We start from the raw sequence: 17652 nt of genomic DNA on the forward strand, positions 1-17652 counted from the left end.
TGCGTGTAAAAAGGGTTATACAAATAAATTTGATTTGATTTGATGAACCAGGGACGGCATTGGTTCTTTTTATATGCTGACGCTGGGATAGCCTAATGTAACCGGTATAACTTCTGCATTGTGTAATAAATGTGACCCGTGGATAACCGTTGCTGAGACGTTGTATTTGTTTCCTCTTTGCCAGCATATATCTCATTCCTCGTTCCCTGCATATAACAAACAGGCAAGAGAAAATAGCATATAAACCATACGTCACAGGGATATTTCACAAAAATAGTTCAGATATATTATACACATATTAATAATCAGTTGTAAAAGGATAGATAATAACATAGATGACTATTTTTAAAGGCAATATTAATCAGATTGTTTTCCACCACTGAAATTCAACCGCCTACCTCGTTCCCAGCATATAACAAACAGGAAAGAGGAAGGGGGGGAAAGGAACAAAACAAGGGGAGACGGGGGGCTGGCAGAGACTCCCAGTACAGCTGTGCTTGTGATTTCAAAATAAAAGATTAAAAATAGAAACTGAAATACACGTAACAGAATATGTTGTGCAATTATTCAAACTGCTTTTCTAACCTGTTACACTAATCATTTCTCTTACAAGTTCCCTCCCCCTTATTAATATGTTTCGTGTGAGTCAGATGCCATGGCCCAGAGACATACATCTGTGGAGCTAGCGCACATGCTATGACGACAATGACAATGATCATAAACCAAAAAAATGAAAGTTGAAAAAGGACCTACGAGGATGGCTTTGGACACAGTCATTGTAATCAACAGTTTCAGAGAAGCATAAGCTACTAAAGAAACTGCTTTTATTGTAAAGGGAGATGAAATTGTTGGTATTAAGACACAATAATTAAATATTGTATCTCTGTTCACTGGAGATAATGTGATAATGTGACACATTCTCCATACTTTGTACATACTTAAAAAGTTTACTATTTACTGAGGCCTACTTTCATTTCATTACACAATTTCAAATGATACTTTTACTTTCAGTAAAGCATCTTTGACAATTACTTGTATACTACTTGAGTATGGAGATTGTGTGGGCCTACTCCACTGCCCCCTCTCATCACCAGGGAGTCAGTCAAGAGTGAGTGAATACAATGGTCCACTTGTACCAGCACAAAAGTACAAGCACTAACTAGGTACAGATCCTGCTGTTAAAGCAGATCACTAGATCCAGCTCTTTGGAGTCTGCTGTATTAAACTATGAACTGCCATCCCATGGGTCAACTGGACACCAATGACATCAACACTGCACAAGACTGGACTCCTGGTTTCACCTTGCTTTATCAGTCAGTGTTGTCCAGTTGGAACAAGCACTCACTAAAATGGCGTAACCATTTGCATTGTTCTTGTTTTTGTCATATCTCTTATTATTTGTCCTATCATCTAGCCTTTTGTATAGAATATCATTACTTTTTGTATTTTTATTTGATGTGTATTCTTGTAGTTTAGTAGAAAAAAAGCTCCATAGTATTAGTTGTTGTGCAGCCTTATCCGAAAAATACAGTATTGTATTGTATTTGTAATGATTACAACAATCTTCTGCCTTTTAAAAATTGTAATTAGTATTGATAATATTATCATTTATTTAGTTATTCAACATGTTATATTTTGGTAATAAAGGGGTAGATTTCTTAGTCCTATTAATAATCACATTCTACACATACTTGACTACACTACATGACAACCTCCGTTTTAGACAGAAGGCTACATACATATAGCTTACATTTAACACCAAATATTTATTGACAACACAAAAAACAGTATTTAAAAACATACAAATACACTGCAGAGTGTGTTGTCCACACGAGTAAGGTATAAGGAATTCTGTGTTGCATTGGGTAAGAAACAGTTTTTAAACAACGGGTTTAGATACGGTCTTCTCCTGTGGGTCAGCGTACACCTTCAATCAGTAGGTTTACTACAGCAAATCAAAACGCAAGGGGATGAGTCAGCTGGTCAGCTGTTTCTGTGCCAGAAAGAAGTTAACAACTTGAGATGACAGACGGCAACGTGTTAATTGATTCTTCATTCAACTAGTCAGTGAACCCTTTAAAGATGACATGTGACATGACCAAAACTCTTTTTTGAAGTTTTTTGAAGGAGGGAGTCAGGTGGCTGAAAGGTTAGGGAATTGGAAGAAGGTTGCCGGTTCGATCCCCAGACATGCAAAATGATGTTGTGTGCTTGGGCAAGGTACTTCACCCTACTTGACTCGGGGGGAATGTCCCTGAACTTGTTGTAAGTTGCTCTGGATAAGACCGTCTGCTAAATGACTAAATGTAATTCCCGAAAAATTCACTGAAAATAGTGTGAGATGACAATGAGAAAACTAAAGGCTGTGCAACATGTATGCATAGTCAATGAACACTCTGAAATGGATTTGAGGATGATAGGTCACATGGCCAAAAAGCTATTGAAGTTTGAAATATTAAACAATTCACTGAAAATAGTTTGAGGTGAAAATGAAAAAACTAAAGGCTGTGCAACATGTATGCATAGTCAATTAACATTCTTAAACCAATTTGAGGATGATAGGTCACATGACCAAAAAGCTATTGAAGTTTGAAATACTAAACAATTCACTGAAAATAGTTTAAGACTTTATTTATATAGCACATTTCATACAGGAATTGCAGCTCAAGGTGCTTTACATAATATCAACAAAAACAATAATACAAGTGATAAAAGTAATAGATCTAAAACATATAACAAACCAGACTAGCCGCACTCTATCTGCGGTCTCTCGAATCCGTCTTGGATCCGAGCTGCCTCGTGCAGTTTCCAAACATATAACAACCCAGACAAGCCGCACTCTATCTGCGGAGTAAAATTATAATAATAATAGAAACTACAGAATAACAAAATACAATAACTCAACAAAAATTGATAAAATGTAACACATAAGCAATAGTGCAAGTCAAACACAAGCCGCAATCTTTGCGGGAATGCAAAGCAAATCTGTTAAAACAATAATTTAACTACTACCAGTTGGAAGGCCCTTCTGAGATAAAAATGTGTTAAATGCTTTGCTAAAAAGGTAGGTTTTAAGCTGTCTTTTAAAAATGTGTAGGGTATTTGCTTCTCTGATATTTATGGGTAATTTATTCCATAGTTTTGGGGCGTAATTGGCAAAGGCAGCATCACCAATCTTCTTATGGCTGCTTCCGGCGACCTCTAATAGGCCTGCATTTGATGATCGCAGTGTTCTAGCTGGTGTGTAGTTTATAAGAGAGTTAGCAATGTAGCTAGGTCCTTGTCCGTGTAGAGCTTTGTATGTGAGGAATAGGACCTTAAAGTAAATTCTGAAGGTAACAGGGAGCCAGTGTAAAGTAGCTAGGACAGGACTAATGTGTTCTCTCCTTTTATTTTTGGTTAATAATCTAGCTGCAGAATTTTGAATGAGCTGCAGTCTTTCAGTGTTTTTTGGGGGAAGACCAGCGAAAAGTGCGTTACAGTAGTCCAGCCGGCTGGATATAAAAGCATTAATTAACTTCTCTGCATCATTTTGGTCAATGAATGGTCGTACCTTTGCTATATTCCTCAGGTGAAAGAGTTTTGGTCACTTTATTAATGTGGGAGTTGAAATTCAAATCTGAGTCCAGGATTACACCGAGACTTGTCACCTCTGGTTTAAGCCAGGGGGTTAAACTTCCTAGATTCTTAGTAAGCATCTCTCTTTTGGATTTGGGGCCACATAGTAGGACTTCAGTGTTGTCTTCATTTAATTTAAGAAAGTTATCATTCATCCATTTGTTTATTGCCAACAGGCAGCTGGTAATGGAATTGATGGCCGTTGCATCGTTGGGTTCAGTGGATATATATAGTTGTGTGTCGTCCGCATAGCTATGGAAATTCATGTTATGTTCTCTGATTATGTCACCGAGTGGTAACATATAAGAGAGAAAAGTAATGGACCTAGGCAGCTTCCTTGAGCAACCCCGTAGCAGTTCTCATGTTTCTTAGACCTATGGTCTCCTAAACTAATATAAAACTTCCTTCCTGTGATATATGATTTCATCCAGTTCAATACACTATCTGTGAACCCAATAAGCTTTTCCAGTCTATTGATTAGGATGTTGTGATCAATGGTATCAAATGCTGCACTGAGATCTAAAAGGATATAGATAGAGACTTTATTTGCATCAGAGTTTAGTCTGAGGTCGCTAATTATTTTGGTGAGAGCAGTTTCAGTACTGTGATATTTCCTGAAACCTGACTGCGAGACTTCCAGAATGTTATTTTCTTCAAGAAAATAATTTAGTTGGACTGAAACTATCTTTTCCAGTACTTGACTAATAAATGGAAGGTTTGATATTGGTCTGTAATTTGCAAGTAGACTGTTATCCAGTTTGAGGTGAAAAAGAAAAAACTAAAGGCTGTGCAACATGTATGCATAGTCAATGAACACTCTGAATTAGATTTGAGGATGATAGGTTACATGACCAAAAAGCTATTTAAGTTCTAGTTCATGTTGTTGAAAAGCTATAGCCTGACGTTATCATACTCATAATTCTAGTCAGAATATGAGTCTAACTATCCGTTGGGCTGTGACTATGGGGAATGTTTCAACCGAACTCGTAAAACAAATGCCTCTTCGCTCAATTGGATAGACCTACCACCAATCATAGCAACGTAATATGTTGTTTGTTGAAAACAAATTCAACCCAAGCGCTCTTTCGTGACGTTGTTGATTACGTTACCGTTGATCATCTGTCCATCATTGTATAATGCCCGCCCTGGCAATTTCATTGGTCCGCCCAGCTCCTGGTTTTATATAGTTTGTCCCTAATACGAGCCCCTCCAGACCTAACTTCCCGACCAAATTGTTGTTGTGGGCGGGGCTAAATTGGGCTGGAAGCCAGGCTAGAAAAGCTTTTGAAATTTTAAATGAGTAATTTGTTGATGGTCCCTAAACATACGGGCGTCCGAATGTCTGTTGAATATCGAACTTCCAACCAACTTTACAACCCCAGGGTTGTCTGTACTACGACGGTGGATCACTTGTTACCGGGGTAGATTGCCATGGTAACACATGCTAAACGGCTAACCTGGTCGGGAGCAGGTTAAATTTGAGATCAGAAATCAACCAGTATAAAAACCCGGCCCACAAACTCATTCATGACGATCATGTCGTCACCGTTCATAAAAGTTGCAATGAACACATAAGAGCAGCCTACCATCCTTTGTAGAAAGTAGTAGAAAGGAGAGTAGACCATAATAGTAGAAAGAAGGGTAGTAGACTGCAGACTATGTAGGTAGGCCTAGACTATGTAGTCTGCTGGAATCACACACAAGGAAGCAAACCCACTGTAGCCAAGCCTTGACACTGTTCAATCTGTCTGCATCTGTCTATGTCTTTGCATGTGGGACGTTCTTGAACTATGCCAGGAAATATGAAGGGTATACTTTGCTCCAAGGTAATCATGAAACACAAAGAATCAATGAGACTTTTTATTCAATTGTATAAAGTATTTTCATTGTTTAAAGTAGCCTATATGTTGACAAGACTCTATATTACCTCTCTTCTGGCTTCCCCAATATTATAGGTGCAATATACTGTCCCCATGGGTGTTTCCAGGCCCATTGGAAAACTCAAGGGGTGACTCCCTGACTACTGTCTGCCATTCACATTGTGAAATATGCTTGAGTGCCCAGGATGCGCCATGCAATAAATGACAGTGTGCCCTCTATACATTTAAAAACATGTCTTAATGAGTTCCTTTATAGTATAGAAAATGTGATGCAGTACCCTATATGGTGCCCTTATAATGGCCTAAATTGGACTGTTCCCATGCCCTCACTTCCAATGGAAAAGGGTGCTGTTATGAAGTGCCCTTTATTCTGCCCCTACATGACAGTGTCCCACATGTTGCCCTTTCCAAAGAAGACAATTAGATGCTGTGCCCAACAATCTCCCCTAATGTTCCCTGTAGGGCATGCTTTCCCAAAGTGAGTCTATCACTGTCCAAGCCCCCTCTGGATCTGTGCAGGCAAACTATGTTAATTGGAAATATTCTGATATAATAATGCTAGTCATGCTGAGCAATTTAAAATGACTGTTCTGCCAAACAAAGTGTGCAGTTTGGGTCACCTTCTGATCTAAAAAGTCAGTGCTGGATCTGTGCAATACTAGTCATTTCAGTGAATCCCTATTTTAGTCATGGTTATCTTTCCCTTTTATCTTAAAGCTCAGTTAATAAATACGTGTGGCAAAGTTATTTTGAAGTATTTTATTGATTTCGTTCAAGATGTGAAGACAAAAACATTATTAGCCCACATCAAGTGCAATTAACCATGGCTTTCTTCAGTGTTTTGAATTTTATCCTACAATTTTCAATTGCTCCCACGTTCTTTTTTGGGCTATTATTCTCAATCTCCTGTTGAGAATATCGGCCATAGGCTAGCCTGTCAGAACGGTTTCAGACAGCTCATCAAATTACGCTAATTATCAGTAGGCGTAAATGCATATATATATGTTAAGTAGATTTGGTTGGTCTACAATATACGCATTTAAACGGTCGTAATGGTTTGACAAGTTGTCTCCCTTGCTATGTTAATTGCGGCAACATTGCCCTTTTTGGGGACAACTCCCAAAAAACTCAAAAACTCAATTTACGCTGCTGAAACAACACCTCTCTGCTGCTTTACGCTTTGCTTTTTGCGACATAACTCCTCTTTTTGACGATCGCCTGATCTGGGCTGCAGAGTCTAAGCTTATTGAGGTCTAGCTTGAATTAGCGTTGCCTGTTAGTGGAACGGAACGTTAGTGGAACGGCTTGAGGCTTAAGACAGAGAATGTCTAATATAGAGAGAACTGGCACTCTCTGGAAACTTTCGGGTTCTGAAATGGTTGAAGTTCCATGTGAGGGCGCTAACGAGCGAGTGCAGAATGAATGGAGGTCTATGGAGAGGTACCCCTCAAAATCCACTTTTCTCAGGATATAATTTTTTGTCTAGTAATTTAAATTCGGAATTCAAAAGGGGAGGCAAAAAAATACACATTGCTGGCTGTTCGATTGTTTTAAAGTCGCCTTTCTGTTCCAAAAAGCTTTTGAAATGTCATTGACGTCATACACATCGTACGACCATAGCTACTGCTTTACGGCAAGCTCTGGTCACCTACTTTTTTCTCTCAGGGCATCCACAAAACAGCTGACAGGTTAGGCTCTCCCTGTCAATACACAACACGCTAGAAAGAGTTTTCGCTTGCTAATGTTGTTGCTAATGTTGCTTATGCTCTGACATTCTGATTCCGCTTCGGTTGCCATCAAGCGGGAGCTCTGGTCGTATCAGTCCTTCAGTAACCAATCAGCATTCATTAGCAGAATGCTAGCGTGTTATGGGCAACAATGACTCACCCTGTAAGAAATCAAAAGGACATAAGTACTCGTTCATTCAACTTTCGAACTATAATCCATGTTGAACATGCAAAAACTACAATCAAATCGGAGATTTCTCAACGACAATCAGGCGAAAGAGACAAATGTAGCCGTTTAGCTCCATAGACTCCCATTCAACATGCAATCGCTCGCGATCACCCCCAGTGGAACTCTGGTGGAACTGCAGCCAAATTCGGTACAATGGGGCTTAATAGGGAGTGGCAAGGCTCTCCTTAAACAGGCTCTGCTTAAGTCTAAGTTGACGTTTACCCAAGTGAGACTTATTCGTGTCAGCGCGACTTGCGTTAGCGACGATGATGGAACACCCCCCAGGAAATACACCTTTGTATATATAATTTATCTTATTATTATTATGGCCAAGTATCATATTCATAGATGCAAATTCATGGCAAGAAAACGTTGCTTTATTGCCTTGAACAGAGAACTCAGACAGTATATTTTTTCAATAAAAAATTATCTTAGACAAAAGGCCATTAAAACAGTAACAATCTGTAGTAATTTAAATATATTCATGTAAAGGTTTATATCCCCTAGCGTAATTTTTTTTGTTATTTTAATTTGTATTGATACATGTTTACTCTGATGTTTTTTTTTACTTTATGCATCTTGTAAACTCAAAAGCATTTGACATTGTTGAAATTGCTAATAAAAATAAATAAATTTAAAAAAACTATCCGTGCTTGGTGCGCGGATAGTGAGAGGTGCGCTCAGAAGAGCCAGAACATTTAGAGACCGACAAAACCCTTTCGCATTCCATCATGACTATCTTTCTGAAAGATATAGATTCATAGCAGAGGGACTTACGTATATTGCCAGCGTCTTCAGCCGTATGTTGCCAATGCGACGCATTGAAGCTGTGCTCTCAGTCCCACAGACTGAATGCACAGCGTTTCGTTATTTCGCTATGGGTAGTTTTATAGTGCGGGTGAATCGGAGAACCTGAGCAAGAACACGGTGTGCCGCGCAATTTTCAATTGATTTTCTTTGATGGCTGTTGCCACCATATTCTGATTAATGGAGTGATGAAAAAGAGATATCCAAAGTGCCCTTTGTAAAAACTTTGGACTCTAATATGTTGACAAAATGAAACAAGGTTTTTCACTCAATGTTCTGATTTCCGTTCTGGAAATGTATGCAAATGATATCATATTTTACAACTTAATCATTTGCTCATTTGAACATCGGCCTACATTTACAGGAAACTAGTAATGCAAACATTATTTGACTTACTATTAGTTATCATTATCAATTTGGGAGGTTTCATGTTGATATGTTATCCCTATTCACTGGGGTTTCTCCCCTTAACCCTTTTGTCCTTGGGTTGCTGTGACCCATTTCCTAATCATTTCCATATCAGAAATTGGGGTTTCTTTCCACCAAAACCTTTCAAACCAAAAAGAACAATGTGTATCTGTACAAAGCTCTTCACAAGTGATACATAAACGATAATCTCACTAATTTCATTGAATTTTGATGTTTCGTTCACTTTTATAGCATTTTTCAAAAATAATAAATAGGACATTGAAAGAGAGAAGTGGTGAAACCCCCCACAAAAGATCCCAAAAGGCACAACCAAAAAGCCACAAAAAGGTATAAAAAGATTAGCCTGGCTGCCAGCCCAACTTCTCCCTGCCCACAAAAAAATTTGGTTGGGAAGCTGGGTCTGGAGGGTCTCGTATTGGGAACAACTACATAAAACCAGGATCGGGACAGACCAATGAAATTGCCAGGGCGGGCTTTATACGATGATGGACAGATGATCAACAGTAACGTAATCAACAACGTCACGAAAGAGCCCTTGGGTTTAATTTGTTTTCAACAAACAACATATTACGTTGCTCTGATTGGTTGTAGGTCTATCCAATTGAGCGAAGAGGCATTTGTTTTATGAGTTCGGTTGAAACACGCCCCGTAGTCTCAGCCCAACGGAGAGTTTTCAGACTCATATTCTGACTAGAATTATGAGTATGACAACGTCAGGCTATAAAAAGATCAAAACGAAGACAAAAGTTTAACAAATACATCCTCATGTGTTCTCCCTCCCCTACGAACACAGAAAAATATGTCAGTTTAGTGTCATTCATTCAGTCATGTACTATCTCTTCTCATATTCCAGTTTTTCTGTCTCCAGCCTTGTTTTTTTTTATTAAAAACCTCTTATAATCGAGCTCCAGGGTTCTTTTATACAGGGCCCTCACATTGTCTGCTCCAACCTGAAACAAATGAAAAACAATGTCCCTTTGCAAGGCACACTTGGAGAAAGTTGAAGGTGTCGATTTGATTACTGTGGTTCATTGCTTATACCTTGTGTCTTTGTCTTGGCCTTGAAGTGGAGGCCCTAGGCTCAGGGGGAGGAAGAAGTTCCTCTTCCTGCTGAGTTTAACACCATAGCAATTTAATCAATTGAGTCATTTTTTAAATGAGCACTTTAATGACTTGTGTCTTATGTTGAGACCACCACCACTAGTAAGTCATTACAGACACTTCAATCACAGCCACACTTTCACACACTCTCACAATCTTTGTTGCAAGTGGTAAATATAACTCAAAAGTGTACCCCCAAAATGAGTAGGCAGACACAGTTTCCTGTTCATCTAGGACCTCAACTTGAGAAAGTAAATGGTATATTTGATCAGTTTCAGCAACCACATATGGCTATTGTATGGCTATGGTATGACTATTAGTTTCACTGTTACCTCTGTATGGCACAGTGGGACGACAGTGTGTGGTGGCAGCAACACCACTGTATTTCCTGTTAATGCAGAGAACAGTAATACATTTCACTCCAACAATATTCATAAATATTTGTTGAATGAACATGGTCACATAGATTACTTGAAACATACATATGCCTGGGCTTCCAACCTGCTGCCACCACTGTCACCAGGGTCTGAAAAAATGCCCCCTTCCACTCCTTCCATCATGGGGTTACCCTGATAGCTGGAGAGGGCCAGCTCCTCGACAGGAGTGAAGTCCTGTGGAGGAGACCCTCCCCCCCAGTTGCCTAATTTTTATTCCTGTTGGCTGCAAGCAATTTCATTGTTCTATAGTCGTTTTTCTGCTATACAATATCCTACAAAAGGGACTTATTCAGGCAATTCAGCCTTGTAGCCTACTTGTTGCCCTTAAAATATATGCAAGTATTGCCTACTGCTACTCACCGTTTTGAATTATGGTTTTATTTTATTTTTTTCATTTGCTCCCACGATCGTTTTCCACTGCAGGGTTGCAACTCAAATAATAAAGCATCAAAAGTTTAACGTTGTGGAATGTACACGTGTAATTATGGTCACATCTTCAATAAGTCATGTAGCTTACGCATTTACAGCGTCTGCTATTTGTTGAATGTTGACTGTATTACATGTCTGTATTCCTTATATGCTTGTATTACAATATTTCACGCAGGAGGAGTAGAAAAAGTTTGGAAGATTGTTTGCTCCTTCTGCGTGAAATGTGCGGCTCTTGTTTCGTCCATGTTTGTAATTGACATACGGTGCAAACACGGCCCCTTTATGTGAACGCGCACGTCTCTAGACTGGAAAGATCTGGGTTGAGTTATAGAATTGATAACCGCCGTCTTAGTACTGCTTATCGTGATTACGATTGTTAGGCTTCGCGTAGCCGGGTAACTGAAAGTAATCCAGGGCATGTTGATCTTGATTCGTAGTACAGGCCCTAGGCTTATTGCGTTCAAAATAGTGATGTGTCGTTCGTGAACGATTCGTTCATTTTGAACGAATCCTTATAAGGACTCGGGAGTAACGAGTCCTCTCAACGAGTGATTTGTTCATTTCCCGACTCGGTCTTTCTACGAGTCTTTGGATCATTTTTCACGTGACCTGCATAGGCTCTGTAGCTAGAGGAAACGAACGATTCGTTCATTTCCCGACTCGGTCTTTCAACGAGTCTTTGGATCATTTTTCACGTGACCTGCATAGGCTCTGTAGTTAGAGGAAATGAACGATTCGTTCATTTCCCGACTCGGTCTTTCTACGAGTCTTTGGATCCTTTTTTTCACGTGACCCGCATTGTATTTTTTAGTAGAGGAAACAGTTTCCTTATTCCCTTTTGCGTGGCCGCCGTTTTAGTAAGACGTGAATGATAACTAACTACATCATCCTACTGACTAGTTTTGTTATTTTCACTTTACATTTACACTTACAGTTTAGTGCAGTGTAATTGTGTGACGTGATAATTATATGCTAGTGTGATAATACATGACCAAATCATACAAACTAATGATACGTTATTTTAATGCAGGAATTTCTTTTGAAATAGTATCTGCTGGTGCACATGTCGTGCAATAACCTACATGAGAATATGATACGTGTTTGCAGTGGACGTATACACGTATACGTCCCCCCCCCCTCCCCCCGGTTGTAATGAACGAATGACTCGAAAAAAGATTCGTTCATTTTACTAAACGAGATTCAACGAACCGAATCAGTAAAATGAACCAAACTTCCCATCACTAGTTCAAAATATCTTGTCATTCTTCTGTTGTTTTCAACATAGAGCGGCCTCTAGTGGCAAGAGGCCTGTAGGCAAACTACAAGCAGTGGAGCTATTTGCAGAAGTAGTTGCCATTGTTCTATTATTTTATGCTACTAAGCCTAATGTTTTCTCATGACATTTTAGGTGAGTATTTTTTAAATTAAAGTGTTAATAAATTTGCATGTATGTGACATTGAAAACAGTTTGTCGGGGAAAGTAATGATTAACTGCAGTTATTGCTGTCCATAACTTAGAATAATGTTATCACCTGCCTTGGTGACCAAGTCAATGCAAAGCGCCTTCTGATTGGGCAGAGGGACGTAAGATAGAAAACTCCTCCCAAACTTCGCCTGTAAAAGTGAGTGCGCTTTCTTTACGGGCAAATTAAGCAATAGGTCAGGAAAATTATGGATTTGACAAATAATTAACAAACTATATGTGTTTAACATCGGCGTTAACTAGTTGTTTTTATGGTATTGTTCTTTGTTTTAGGCATCCAATCCAAAGTGGTCCGAGACAATGTTGGCTCAACTCAAAGACCGCTATGAAGCTTTTCTGAATGAAAAGAACTTTGTGACAGATTTTCTGTCGATGTTGGAGGAAAAAACAGGAGTTCAAAAACAATATATCACTTCAGGTAAATAACTCGACGCCATAATGGTTTTGGCTACAATGTTGCACGTATGCGAACTGGAGTTTAAACTCATGGACCTGAACAGTTGGCAATTCGTTAAGCCAGATCAGCACACTAGCTACTTTTAAACTGTTAGCTAGCAAGTAATATTTGCTAACATTATTTGCTAACATGGGTTTTGCCCATGATCAACTGCCAAGTTGGTATTTATACGAATCAAGTAGCGTACGAGCTGACGAATTAATACGCCAAATTGACCGGACTTGTCCTATGATTTCAAATGCATAGGCAACCTAATCAAATCTGTTTTGAAGGTCGTTGATAATGGATAGCATTCTGATTCAGCATTGCAGTTGATTTCACAGTTTCTAATTTCCCAATGACAGCTGTCTGCTCAGGGGGTATTTTTAACATGCCCTGAAATACCAAGTGCAAGACTGAGGCAGAGATGGCGGGTGATTATAGTATGACTGTCACTGGGATGAGCTGGGTTTGGACAGGTTTTACTCTAATTTTAATGTTTAATATGAATTCAGTGGCGTTAACCTACTACAGTCAGTGACAGTGTAGTATTTTGGCTAGTTGTCGAACTGTCTTCATTGATCCATCCAGTTCATTCACTTGGCCATCAGTTGATGCACACCATGTCATGTAGCTTAATTGAGACTTATATCCCCTACATGCTTTTTCATCTTTTCCTTCATTTTACAATATCTTTTTTTGTTTGTTTGTTTTTTGTGTAGGGATTCCCCCCCCCCCCCAGTCTGGTACATGTCACAGTGGTACTTCTGCTTAGTCTGCATTTTGTGTGACATGCTGATGCTTGTGACACCCATGTGTTTTGGACTTTGGACCGGGTGGGGGTGCTGAGAATACCACGTAGTTGTATTCTCTGTGTTGTCCTGATGCAAAGAGGAAGTGTCTGTGGTATATTGTAGTAACAACTGCCATCTCATCCAGCCTAGTTTTAACACAGTTGGTGAGCAGTTGGCACATATACTGTCAGACTGTGGGTGAGAAGATTACATTTTGGCCTGGGCCTAGTGTGTGTTATGTGATAATATACCAAGGCAGATGATCATATGACCTACTCCCTTGGACTGGGGGGGAGGTCAGCATTGTCTGAGTTTGGCTCTTTCACTGTTGCCTCAGAACATGTGGTTTGGCATTGTATTAATATTGCATTGACATTATGGTAGTTACCATATAGACACACTACTCAGTCCTATGGCTGAAGCCAGTCAGAAGTCCATCATGCTATCATGGAAAAAAGATAATGTAACCAAGGACATGTGACCATGCTAGGATTTTCATATGCAAACAGGAAGCAGAGTGGTAGACATGTAGCATACTGTACCTTCTATGCCCTATAGCTACAAGCTATTTTCCCCCTCTTAACCTGCTCCACCGGTTTTGTATTTATATAGCAATCAATACAACTGTCATAATAAATTAAGCGATTATTTCAGGACCTAGATCGGTTTTCATTGTTTGTAGATTGTGTGTGTTCCTTAACTGCAAATGGGCCTCATTAGAATATTTTGTATAGAGCTTAAATTGAAATCACTGTTAGTCATATGAAGTAATGTGGAATATTTTACATGCTTAAAATCCATTGCTCATATTTCACATTAGCTATTTACACAAGATGTGTGTCTGTAGTATTGCCAATATGTGTTTTTGATATCTGCTACGTACTGTTTATTCAGCTCTTCAACACACAGTGGCCACAGAGATGGGTAAATAGGCAGACAGACTCTCTCCTGTCTTTTTTTTCACCTCTCTGTATTCCTTTATTGTAGGTGCTGTGGCTCTCATTGTCCTGTACCTCATGTTTGGGTATGGAGCCTCACTCCTCTGCAATCTCATCGGCTTTGTCTATCCAGCATATTTTTCGTAAGTGAGGCAGAAAGATTGGTTGCATTTAGACTGTAGATCAGTAATGGTTCACTACTGGTCCTACAGTCCCTCAATAGGGAGTTCAACCTTGTGGCCTCATTGAAAAGCTGGTACTTTCTAGACCCGACCCAGCACCAAAACCCCTCAGCTCTCTTAATGTTGTGTACTTGAGTCTCTGAATGGGTGCCTGGTCTTGTCAATTAAACCTGCTCCTGTCTCTCTAATTAGCATCAAGGCCATCGAGAGCAACAAGAAGGATGATGACACACAGTGGCTGACCTACTGGGTGGTGTATGGCTACTTCAGCATTGTCGAATTCTTCTCTGACATCTTCCTATCCTGGTTCCCCTTCTACTATGCTGGCAAGGTATGGAGAGTAAGGGTAGGACTAGATGACATCCTGCTAATGGTTTCTTATTGAAGTCGCTGCTTGTTTGGATGTTGTGAGTGAACTCTAGGACCTTGCTCCTTCCCCCAGTGTGTGTTCCTGCTGTGGTGTATGGCTCCGGTCTCCTGGAATGGTTCTACTGTGTTGTACAAGCGTGTGGTCCGACCCATGTTCTTGAAGCACCAGGCCACCGTGGACAGTGTGGTCAATGACCTCAGCAGCAAGGCCAGAGACATGGCTGATACGGTCACCAGAGAGGGTGAGACACTTCCACACACTAACAGATTCTGGGCACCACCAGCTAACTGATCAGTGCTAAAATGTTGCTAAGGCTAAAGTAAATAACTACCTGTCTCTGCAATTATCAGTAACAATCGATGTCTTTCTCTGTCTCTCTGTTCATCTCCCTTTCTCTTTCTGCTTCTAGCGGCTAACCTGGCTCTCAATCAAGACAAGAACAAGTGAGGACTGGACATAATGTGTGTGTTTGTGTCAACTTGAATGTCTGTAAGTTGTATGCATCACTCTGCGTGTCTGTGTGTGTGAGTGTGGCTGTTTGTACGTTCCACCCATCATCGCTGTCATGTGATAAGCCTAAACATTGCCATCCTACAGAAGCAGTAAAGGACTCCTTTGTTCCCTCATCGACCAAGGCTGGTTCTGTCAGATGGAGATGTGCTATTTGCCTGTCCTGTTTTGTGGTTATGACTGAGAGAGAAGTAGTACACCTCAGTGTTGAGATATTGCCCAGGTTAGCCATTTAGAATAGTCACTCCACTGAGTCATGAAAGCTATAAATTACTCATTGCTTATGGCGGGGGTACTCAATAGGTGGACTCCGGTCCGGATCGGGACCTAGACGCAATACAATTTGTACCAAAGTCAAAATCAACATTTAAATTTAGTCATGATCCAAGTGAGTTTTAATTGGTGTGTGATTTCACGCTATAGCCTATATTTTTTCCTACTAGATGTGGTTTCTATCTTCCGTGTCCAATCCAAAGGTCCAATAAGGAGCTGTAATAACTGTAATCACCATGACAACTCACTCACTAAAAGTTGGCCGCAACCTTTGCGGATCACGCAGGTTGTGTGTGTCATTAGCAACAACGCAGGCTAATCGATTGGACTGACAATGCTCTGAGTGGACTGACAATGCATTTGCGCTGCCGGTGGGGATTACAAAACCAATGTGTTTCATCTGCAATGACACGGTTGCCCTTGTCAAAAGTGGAAATGTGAAACGTCACTATGACACAAAGCATGGACACTTTTAACAAAATTACCCCCATAACTCTGAGGTAAGGGCCAGAAAAATAAATCAACTGCAATCATCATACCAAGCCACATGCAGTGTAATAGTTAGATCAGCCACCCAACAAGAGCGTGCAACTGAAGCCTCATCTAAGAGTGGCATGGGTCTTAGGCTGTTTTGGGATTTTGTCCATCACTGTTCCGGACCCTGGACTAATGAAAATTTGGTAAGTGGACCTTTTGGGTTTCTAATTGAGTACCGCTGTTCTATGTGTTGGTGTGCCAAAGCAACAGAACTAGTGTATATCCAAGGAACAAACAGGGATTTATCCAAGTTGTGGGCGTAACATTTCAAAATCCAATAACTTTTATTGTAAGATTAATTTCTTGTTTCTAAACTTTTGAAGGTTTCCATTTTGTTTTGTTAAGTCTTTCTCAAAATAATAAAATGTGTGCAGACATGTTTTATTAATAGTTAAGAACTCTACTGTAAGTGTTGATAAATCTGTAATGAAACTCAAAACACACATTAATGGCAATGTACAGTACAGTAATCACAAATAGATTGGGTTTTCCTGATTGTGTAATATCTCAATTAAGTACTTTACTTTGAAGCACAATCATTTCAAAGACTACATCCCTCCCTTACTGACCTGTCACTTCAAGTACATTTACTGGTATTCACAGGGCTAAACCATCCATGGTGTAATGTGTGTGGCTGCATTCTCACGCCTGAGGGAGTCTAAATGCAAGCTCAATTGTGTCTATGTGGTGGATGTAATACATAAGAAAATGGTGGACAGAGAATGGCCATACTGCCACGGAAGGGATAGAACGTCCGGAAAGATCTGTTGAATGTTTGGTGTCTCAGTTTGAAGGTCCTATACTTGTGACGGTTTTCCCTTTTGAAATTAAATGTATTTGAATGTAAGACTTTTCTGACCATTCTTTGTCATTTGGATCATGTGTGTGGAGGGTTAATATCCAGTGTATAGCCTGTCACGACCAGACAGCAGAGAATTGAACAGCTGGAGAGAGGAGCCTCTGGGAAGGAGTCCCTCCTTCCTCCCTATCACACACACACACACACTGACACACACAAACAAAACTGGGCTCAAATATTTTGCATAACCACAATGCAGAATAAACACTTAAAATGTAGCTGTACTACATACAGGTACTGCAATACTCTGACTGACAGACAGAGGAAGACAAACGACATATGTCAGGATGAACATCGCTCGGCCTTTGAAATCTCTCAGGACGATACGGCTCGATCACATCGTGTGATCTTGCAGTACATTGCTTAATGATAGATCATACCAGAGTAGTCTTGATGCTAAATGTCCATTGCCCAATTGATAACGTCTTTATATATATATATAATTTTAAGATAAGCGTGATCTAATCAGAAACGACGCACTCAGACAAGCGTAGGGCGCAGGGGTGGGCGGGTAATAAGTCATCATAATATAATACAACAAACCCCATTCTGGAGAGAGATTGAGAAACCTAGAACACGTTTTCAACGCTTTCACTTGTCGACGCTCTCCGTG

At 39.9% G+C, this 17652-nt stretch overlaps 1 protein-coding gene across 2 annotated transcripts; it reads left to right on the forward strand.

Annotated features, from left to right (window-relative positions):
* Positions 1-11953: 11953 nt before the first annotated feature.
* Positions 11954-17027, forward strand: LOC146299169 (receptor expression-enhancing protein 6). Of its 2 annotated transcripts, none has more exons than XM_084684505.1 (7): positions 11954-12065; positions 12176-12316; positions 12414-12558; positions 14358-14451; positions 14683-14821; positions 14933-15101; positions 15270-17027. In XM_084684505.1, the coding sequence occupies exons 3-7, from the start codon at positions 12441-12443 to the stop codon at positions 15305-15307; spliced, it is 558 nt and encodes a 185-aa protein (XP_084540631.1). In that variant the 5' UTR covers positions 11954-12065; positions 12176-12316; positions 12414-12440; the 3' UTR covers positions 15308-17027. The 2 variants fall into 2 exon arrangements, with proteins under 2 accessions (XP_084540631.1, XP_084540630.1); XM_084684504.1 differs by having other exon boundaries at positions 12176-12279.
* The last annotated feature ends 625 nt before the right edge of the window (positions 17028-17652 follow it).

Source organism: Hypomesus nipponensis, chromosome 3 (genome assembly GCF_054491055.1).
Source record: "Hypomesus nipponensis isolate SF chromosome 3, ASM5449105v1, whole genome shotgun sequence".
Taxonomy (NCBI): domain Eukaryota; kingdom Metazoa; phylum Chordata; class Actinopteri; order Osmeriformes; family Osmeridae; genus Hypomesus; species Hypomesus nipponensis.